This window comes from Chenopodium album, chromosome 13, assembly GCF_948465745.1.
Source record: "Chenopodium album chromosome 13, dcCheAlbu1.1, whole genome shotgun sequence".
In the NCBI taxonomy this organism is placed as follows: Eukaryota; Viridiplantae; Streptophyta; class Magnoliopsida; order Caryophyllales; family Amaranthaceae; genus Chenopodium; species Chenopodium album.
The window spans coordinates 42,751,523-42,760,618 of record NC_137846.1 but is presented as its reverse complement, the minus strand read 5'-3'; the positions used below and the strand labels follow the sequence as shown (position 1 = coordinate 42,760,618).

The window sequence follows — 9,096 nt, the reverse complement described above, 5'->3', positions numbered from 1 at the left end:
CTAAATTTAAATCAATTCCACATGTTTTTTTTTTAAATTTTTTTTTTTTACATCCCATCATTATCCTTTAATTTCCATCTCAGAGAAAAAAAAAAAAAATGCAAAATTCCAATCATGTTCCCTAACCTTAAACACAAACACAAATAAAGATTTTTTTCTTATATTTTCCAAAATTAGTTTCTCAATCCACAAAAAATAATTTCTTCCTAAAAACGTGTCAACACCGCTTTAACCGCTCTCTCCTCCCCTTTTCTCTCGCCGACTTTTTTCGCCCTCCGCCCATCACTCCTTTCTCACTCTTATCTTCTTTTTTACATCCCATTTTCCCTAAATTCTACCTATTATAAACCCTAAATTCCCCATTTCACCTCAGATTATCGAATTTCACTTCGATTCTTCATCGTTTTGAATATTCAATCCATAATATTTTGTTGGGTGTAATCAATTTTTCTGGGGTGGAGAGAGGAAGAAGATATTTCCCCCCAAATTCCTCCTAATATAAACCCTAACTTCCCCATTTAACCTCAGATTATCGAATTTCTCTTCGATTCTTCATCGTTTTGAATGTTCAATCCATAAAATTTTGTTGGGTGTAATCAATTTTTCTGGGGTGGAGAGAGGTAGAAGATGTTTCCCCCCAAATTCCTCCTAATATAAACCCTAACTTCCCCATTTAACCTCAGATTATCGAATTTCACTTCGATTCTTCATCGCTTTGAATGTTCAATCCATAATATTCTGTTGGGTGTAATTAATTTTTCTGGGGTGGGGAGAAGAAGAGGAGGATAGAATTCGGCGGCGAATGTCGGTGGAGAGGTCGTTTGAAGCTTGGGAAGAGGTGCAGCGACACGGCCAAGACTTGGCTGATAAGCTTGCACAAGGTTTTACTGGGTTGATTCAATCGCATATTGCGCCGCCTTCATTTGCGTGGCCTACTCCTCCGAGTAATAAGCTTTTCGATGTCGAATTCGAGTTTCCTACCCAGAATTTTGTGCCCAGGGATTTTGGGCTTGCAATTGATAATTCTGGGATTACTGGGATTTTTGATATTGGGAATAGGATAGGGCAAGCTGGAGCTGATTTTGGGGCTTCTGTTAATGGGTTGGTTCAGCAGTTTTTTCGGTCGATTCCGGTGCCTTTTATGCATAGTGATAGTGATAAGGGTATGGTGAAGCTTCATCATGCTGATAATGGTGGGGAGAGGAGTGATATGAGTATATTGGTTAGGGAGGAATTGGGTTCATTGGCAGAACAATGGGGGGATTTAAGGTTTTCTGAGAAATCCGAAGCCGGTGTTGATGGAGTTGCTGATGAAGAGCTTTCGGGGTTTAACCTTAAAATTGCCGGTCTTTTCGGTAAATCTCAGGTATAAACCACTGTCTATGATGTATTGTCTATGTTTACCTATAGTTTTGATTGGATAGTTTGGAAGGAAATTCATTTTGGGTTTCTTTTTACATTGATATAATACTTGAAGTTAGACTGTTTTCAATGTCATATTTATGATGATATTGCTATGCACTTTGGCTATAAAACTCAATTAAGCAACACGCATTTATGTGTATGATTTTACCATCCATTGTAGCTCTTTAGCTCTTGAGGTGTCCTGGATAGGCTCAGTGTAGCAGCTTTGTGAAATGTTTGCTGTGCTTGAATTCTTATATTATTCTTTGTTCTGAAGTGATCCGTTTAAGGTTCATCCATATCTTATATTGGTATTGTGATGAGTTTAATTTTGCTTTTCCTTGGTAATTTTACCTTTTTTTATTAGTCAAATTCTTACACTTATCAATTATTTGCTGAAAACTTTAAAATAAACAATCGACCAATCCTATAATGATAAAAATTCGTCAATCTTATATTGCCTATAGCTTGGATTTTTGTGAATGTTTTGGACTTGGACCTTCTTTAGGAAGATTTTTAATTAAAACACTCAAATTCTGATTTTGTTTGTTGTTTTATGCCCCATTATGTTCAATTATTTTATTTATTTTAGAAAGAATAATTTTTATTCAATTAAGATAAGTTCGATAATATCAGACCAAATAAGTTCAAAGAAAATAAATTTAGACAAAAAATTTTTGCTGCAATAAATTTTAGTTTTGCACAATAAATATTTTTTGACACACTCACACATAAGTTATGTTACGGTGATGATAACTTCATACAAGTTTTCGTATAAAACAGAACCTCATTTTATTCTTGATTCTTTCATAAGCACAGATGATACATAAAAATGTATATATGTTGCTCTGTCTTGTTTCTTCGCCTTGTCTCTGAAACATCTTATTATTTGTGTATTCAGGGGACTGTAAATGTTACATCTGCTTATGACAGTAGAACTCGCGACATTCAAAGCTCTGTTGTTGCACGTGGTGATCTATGGAGACTTGAGGCATCAAGTGGTAGCTCTACGTCAGGAACTCATAATTCGTCTTTGTTTCTAGTCCAGCTTGGACCTCTTCTCTTTATTCGTGATACAACACTTCTCTTGCCAGTTCATCTATCCAAGCAGCACTTGCTTTGGTATGGTTATGATAGGAAGGTGCGTTCTGATCTTTGTCTGTATCTTGCTTATAAAACATAGTTGATAAGGTGAATCTGAATACATTATTGCTATGAAACTACCCTGTCATAATAATCTGTAAATCACAATTGGAGTTTCTTTCCTCACTTTAAAAAGCAATCTTGTGTGTCGCATAGTGATACTGATCTTTCTGCTTCAAGACGTTGTCAATGTGCTTCAGTGCTCCAAACAAGCCATTTAACCTGATTTTGATCCATTTCTTCAGTTCATCTCTATTTCCTACTTTGATTCAGATTGTTTAATTAATTAAAAGTGGATGAAATATATTCTTAAATGATTTATAAGCATTCTTGCAAAACTTTTGATGCATCTCTATCCAACCCACTCTTAAAGCCTTCATTTGAGATCTTTTTTGAGCTTTTGAAATTATGGTTTAACTTAATTATAATCAACTATGGATTTGTTACACTATTAATAGGCTACAGGTGCAAGATGCTTTTGGCTTGAAAAAAGAGGAGGGGGGGGGGGGGGGGGTTTGCTCATACTGTCATACATATGCAGCCTTAACCTTGTATTAGAAAGAAAAGTTGTTAAATTGACCCTTCTACCATCAATTTGCCTAGATATGTATGATTATGGGTTTTCTCTGTAACAAGTTTGTTATACTTTTCCAGATGGATTTTAATTGCCTATATGTTGCATTTGTTTTTAGAATGGTTTGCACTCCCTATGTCCAGCAGTATGGACTAAGCACAGAAGGTGGCTTTTGATGTCAATGATCTGTCTCAATCCTTTGGCTTGTGTAAGTTCAACTCTTCTGGCATAAATTAGAAGGCATTTCATATGAGATGTTACATTTGTTGTATTTTGAAGGGTTTTAATTCCCCCAAGACGTAGTTAACCCTAACTTGTTAAGTTGCTATTTTACTTCAAAGCATCTGTCATCTCTTATATTTCTCCTTTAAGACAGCACATGGTTAAACAAGAGGTTTCTTTTTATGTCAAGAGTAAGGAAAAGAGGACTGATTATGGTATGAAAAATAATGGAATGCAGTAGTTTTTGTATTGTGATTTTTTTTTTTGGTGATTGCCCTTGCTAGCTTAACAGGATTCACAGGCTCTGTGTTACTTTGTTATTCATTTTTGTATACAAGTGTTTTTGAAAATTGCAGCTCAATTAGCATAAAAGGTAAAACCAATGATACTTATTTTTTTTGGTAAGTAATATATTAAACAAAGGAGTATGTACATCAAAAAGGGGAATTCTCCTAGGGAATCTCCCTAACAACCATCAAAAATAGGAAAAAACAAATCCAAAACAGATCCTCTCCCAAGAAGATAAGTTCAACCAAACACAACCAAACCCCAAATTTACAAACTATACAAAATTACAAATTATACAGACTTTATAAGGCTATAAAACCATTTGCAATCAGCTGCAGTCCATTTCTTATTAATTAAACGCTGAATCTTCCAGAAAACTTTAGCTTTAACCCTCTTCACAATCCAGTCAGGAGAGTAAACAGCCTTCAACTAAAATGCAGTATTCCTTGCAAACCAGATGTTGTACACCAAAGCAGACAGGACAGCAAAACCAACTTTTCTGCTTCCCTGCTTTAAATTTAAGATATTATTATAAGCAGTAATGTATTCTAGTTAGTTTAGTGATATGGTGCAACAGAATGTGTACATAACACCACTAGTTGTCATTTTAGTTCGAGTTGTTTTTTTAAATTGAGCAATGACCACATTCGAAGAACTTAGGTGAAAATATTGAAGTGGTAGTAGATTTTTTGTACTGAACAAATTACTTGTCTCTGAATATAACAACAAGTTTGCATCATCTCTTCATGACCTTTTGCTGATTAACAGTAGTTTGCTGGTAATTTATTTTGTAAAATTAATATATTTCCCCTCATTTTATTAATGTCATGAGATTGGACCTGGGAACTATGAACCAATGCCTAAAATTGAGCAAAATGGTTTTCACTATAATTTTTTTTTTTTAGTTTGCACTAAACATTGTGTATGAACGGATGAACCAATAGTATACTGTATACTCTATATGGTTAAAGGTAATTGGTGATAAGAATCTGTGCTTAATTTTGTACTTGTAAGATGACTTAGATCTATGGTTTATTAGTGGAGCGCCATCAAGATATCTTATTCTATGGTTTATTACTTAATTCATTTATTAGTCCCTGCTATTGGATGAATTGTGTACATGAAGGATGGTTAATGTGTTTAATACTGTTTATTTTAAAATTTGCTTTGCCTTGCAGTCATTCATGGATCTACAGTTTCCAAATGGGCAGCTTACTTATGTAGCAGGGGAGGGACTAACCACTAGTGCATTTCTTCCTATTTGTGGGGGTTTGCTTCAAGCTCAGGGTCAATACCCTGGTGAAATGAGGTTCAGTTTCTCTTGCAAGGTTGGTTAGAGACTTGTTCAACACTATTTTGCTTATTCCCCATTTATTCTTTAAATATCCTGTTCTCTTCAGCTGGTTTCTTATTTATTTTATTGGTGTTTGCAGAATAAATGGGGAACACAAATTACTCCAATGATACAGTTGCCTGATAGATCATTTACAGTTGGTTTTGCACAAGATTTGGCTTGGAAGCGTTCCGGTCTCTTGGTGAGGCCAACCATTCAATTTAAGTAAGTATGAACTGCCTTGTATCCTTACACTTTTCCTCGTGTTTTCATTCTTTTCAGATCCTGTCTGGATTCTAGTGAAATCTGATTATGGTTTTCATGCTGTACTATCTCTATCTTAGGATTATAGCTTCATGTACCAAGGCTTGATTTCTCATTATATCTTTTAAAATACCTCTACTTTTATTTGTTAGTCTATGTCCTACATTTGGTGGAAGTGATCCTGGTGTACGGGCAGAACTTGTTCATTCAGTCAAGGATAAGTTGAATCTCATTTATGGGTGTTCGTACTCAACATATTCGTCAGCATTTGCATCTGTATCTGTAAGTTTTGCACAATGATCTCTGTTGCTTTATCTATTTAATTATTGTCTTTTGCTGCATATCTTTCATTTTAATGCCCTTTTTCCTTGGTTGCAATTTGAAATTTAGCTTGAGATCCTTTAAATATCTATTAGGCTCATTACCTTGTAGGTTTGGTGATGGTACAACCGTACTAAGTGCACATGGATTTTCTAGTATTTTTTTGTGAATGCGAAAATTGGTTAAATGACTATGAGAGATTCAGAGGTATAAGTGTAATTATGTAGTAGTTTCTGCAACTGTCCTAAGATGATCTTTTCGTATTTCATGAAGTATGTGGCTATCATTGCTTCATTTAGTTTTTCCCTTGACTTTCTCTTCAGCTATTAGGCTCTTATGCTACTGAACAAGGCATATATCGTCATGTACCCTTGATGACGTAACATGGCATGAGTATGGGCATGGGCATAAATCCCGTTTTGACCTTTCATTCCGCACTTAAATGCTGGCCTTTTGAATTCCAAATCCTTGACTAAGATAAAAATGGCAAGATAGGGAGTGATTGCCTTTACATGTATATGGTTCAGTCATTTCAATCCTGGGGTGTTTACATTGAAAACCCTAGATCTGAAATTCTGAATCTATATCAACATTTGAAATGTTAGACCTTCACAAACTTTAGGAGAGGTAGTCCCTATGGTGAACTAACTCGCTATCAGCAATGGCAAATAGTAAGGACAATCTAAACGTGCAGTTGTTTGCGGTGTAGCAAAGGAAAGAAAAAAGAGGGAGCCTTTGGGGGAGGGGAGATGGGGGTTTGTTTTTTTTGCTATTATTAAAGATGTGATTTTTTTTTTTTTTTTTTTTTTTTTTTCTCTTTTCCTAAAGTGTACTTATTCTTGCTTTTTTGAATGCTAGTGCTGGAACGTTTTAATAAGAAGTATCTCAAATAATATTCCACCCATGTACTAAAATATTATGAAAGAATTTGCATTTTTTCCATTCTCCCATAAAGGATAAAATACTAGCTTGTGTACATATTTTGATGTAATCCTAGTGCCCTTGAGCTTTTGGTCAGACAGTTTTTACCCTCTTTTTTCATGAAGAGTTTTGCTTTCACTTTTAGTATGTGTGCTCTTCGTATGAAACTTATTTGAACAGTTGGAGCTGATATGAGTTTATTGTAGTCGTGAGTTTAACTTGTTTTGCTGTTTTCTGAATTGATGTTAAATTTTCGGAACTTATATGAACTAATTTATTTGACACTTTTTAAAAAGGTGAAAAGAATACACTGTTAGTATGTAAATATTTGAACATTAAACCTTCTCTGATTATAACTCTATGAATATGTTTTTATTACAATTATATCACCAATTATACATTCTTAATTTCATATTGTAAGTTACGGGTTTTCCTAAGATATAGCGATAGGTGAAGTTTTGCATGGAATGTGGAAGTTTTCATTTTAAAATTCAATTGATTATTACGCATCTCTCTTTCTCTAATGCAAAGTCTTGTGAAATCGTTTACGCTCATATATTTACACTTTTTTCTGCTGCGAAATTTCAGCTTGGTAGGTCTAAGTGGAATGGGAATGTTGGAAGCACCGGGATTGTCCTGAAAGCTGAGACTCCTCTCTCAAATGTTGGCAGACCTGCGTTCTCTGTACAACTGAACAGTGGCATCGAGTTTTAGCCCCTCCATGCCACATCATGTATTAACTTGAACTGTATATAGTACCACACTTGTAACATACCTCACAGCCACCTGTACATATAAATACTGGTACATTGGTACCTTGTATCATCTAAGGATCCATATTATGTCTGGATTCTGAAATTTTGTGGAACTGTCTCTTCTCATACTTGGAAATGTTTGGAATAATGAATGTTCGAGCAGCTTTCAAAGTATGAAATTGGTTCACTCCTCTTGCAATCGTTATGCTAGTATGAGGCATAGGTTTTATTGAATTTTACGAAGTACAAGTCCAACAACTTTTCTTCGCCAAATACTGGTACCATAAACGTCTAGTGCTTTGACTGTCAACTTTTATTACAAGTAGGGTTGTCATTTCGGATGATCGGATCGGGTCTGATATAATCGGGTCGGGTCGGGTCGGGTCAATTTTTAAAGTTAAGTCATACTAAATTGTTATGTCTATGCGAATTTAAATCTGAATCGGATATTTTTCGAATCGGGTCGGATTGGGTGTGCTTTTGACACCTCTAATTACAAGCTACTAGTTGACAAGTAGTTTTTGCTTCCACAATAGCCATCTACTTGTAAGATGAAAGCTAGAAGTGAAAAGTTTTGTCGAACAAGAATGTAGACACCGTTTGACTTATTTGAGACACGTAAGTTTAGATAAGTTCATACAAAATAAATTTCTTATTTTTTGACAATTATAAATATTTCTTATTATTAACAACTGTAGGTTTAGACGCTTTGACTTTTTTGAGATTATATAATTTAAAATAAGTTTCACCTAATACCGGAGTACATTTTTAGTAAACCTAAAAAAAGTGAAAGAAGTTCAATTGAAATTAATCTTTGTTATGAAATATTGTATGGATATTATAGATCTCGGGTTTATTGTTATCTAAGCAAATCCTATTTATATTGTAATTCTCTCCTATTCTCTTAATTTTATAACACGTTATCAGCACTATTCTCTAACCAATCGAAAAATTCCGTGATTAATTGCGACTTCTGTTTGAAAATATTTGTGGAGCACTAATCTCTAGCTGATAAAGAAAACGAAATTCATCATCGGGATTAGATATCAATCATCAGCGGCGTGATTAGCCTTTATTATGTATTATCAAAGGGAATATGCAACTTCTACATACTTTTCATCTTTCCTATGGATTAACACCGTGTAAGTATGTTTTGTTGTCCTATATACAAAGTATAAATCTAGAGGCCATGAAATTTCTTAATGATGATAATCATTTTGCTTATGTTTCTAGGACCATTATTGTTTTGCTTGTGGATTATTGTTTAAGTGCTATAATAGTAGAATATCTATTTTAATTATAGACTTATAGCACTTAACCACTCCGCATATCTCTAAATTAATGGTTCAATTTTGCAAAGTTGAATGCGAAAACGATAAGTTTTGTTTTTTTAAACAGATAAATTAAAGAAAGTCTTATAATAGTAATTTGTTCTCTCTTATTTCCCTATTAGCTTAAACTTATTTAGTCTTAGCCCGTATGCTTTGTGTTGCATCAGTGTATAACCATTTAAGTTTTTAATTTGTTTGTTATGTGCTACTCTAATGTCGACAAATCATGAGCCAGGACTGATGTATACTTTATTTTTTTTTTTTTATATACAATTGATTTAATGAATTGATTTTTGTACTTATAATCTTATGATTATTATGCTTGAATATTTCTACTGTATTAATTGATGCTTATTCTCAACGCATTGAGATTAATTAATTATATGTGACTAGAGTAGTTAATTAACTTATTTCTCATATATTTTGATTTAACCTCTATTAATGAAATTAGTATACCACCATTAATGATTAATGGTTATCATTGATACTCTTTTATAATAAATCACTATATAAACTTTATTAGATGATGGTTGATATTAT

The 9,096-nt window shown here is 33.8% G+C and overlaps 1 protein-coding gene across 1 annotated transcript; it reads left to right on the top strand.

Annotated features, from left to right (window-relative positions):
* Positions 1–214: 214 nt before the first annotated feature.
* LOC145574781 (uncharacterized) lies at positions 215–7,404 on the top strand. The gene is made up of 7 exons (XM_081632638.1): positions 215–1,366; positions 2,306–2,545; positions 3,240–3,329; positions 4,810–4,959; positions 5,065–5,189; positions 5,381–5,510; positions 7,059–7,404. The coding sequence occupies exons 1-7, from the start codon at positions 803–805 to the stop codon at positions 7,182–7,184; spliced, it is 1,425 nt and encodes a 474-aa protein (XP_081488764.1). The 5' UTR covers positions 215–802; the 3' UTR covers positions 7,185–7,404.
* The last annotated feature ends 1,692 nt before the right edge of the window (positions 7,405–9,096 follow it).

Coding starts and splice junctions, on each gene's coding strand:
- LOC145574781 (XM_081632638.1), top strand. CDS start 803: ATGTCGGTGGAGAGGTCGTTTGAAGCTTGGGAAGAGGTGCAGCGACAC. Junction 2,546..3,239: donor GGTATGGTTATGATAGGAAG/GTGCGTTCTGAT, acceptor ATTTGTTTTTAG/AATGGTTTGCACTCCCTATG. Junction 4,960..5,064: donor GGTTCAGTTTCTCTTGCAAG/GTTGGTTAGAGA, acceptor TGGTGTTTGCAG/AATAAATGGGGAACACAAAT.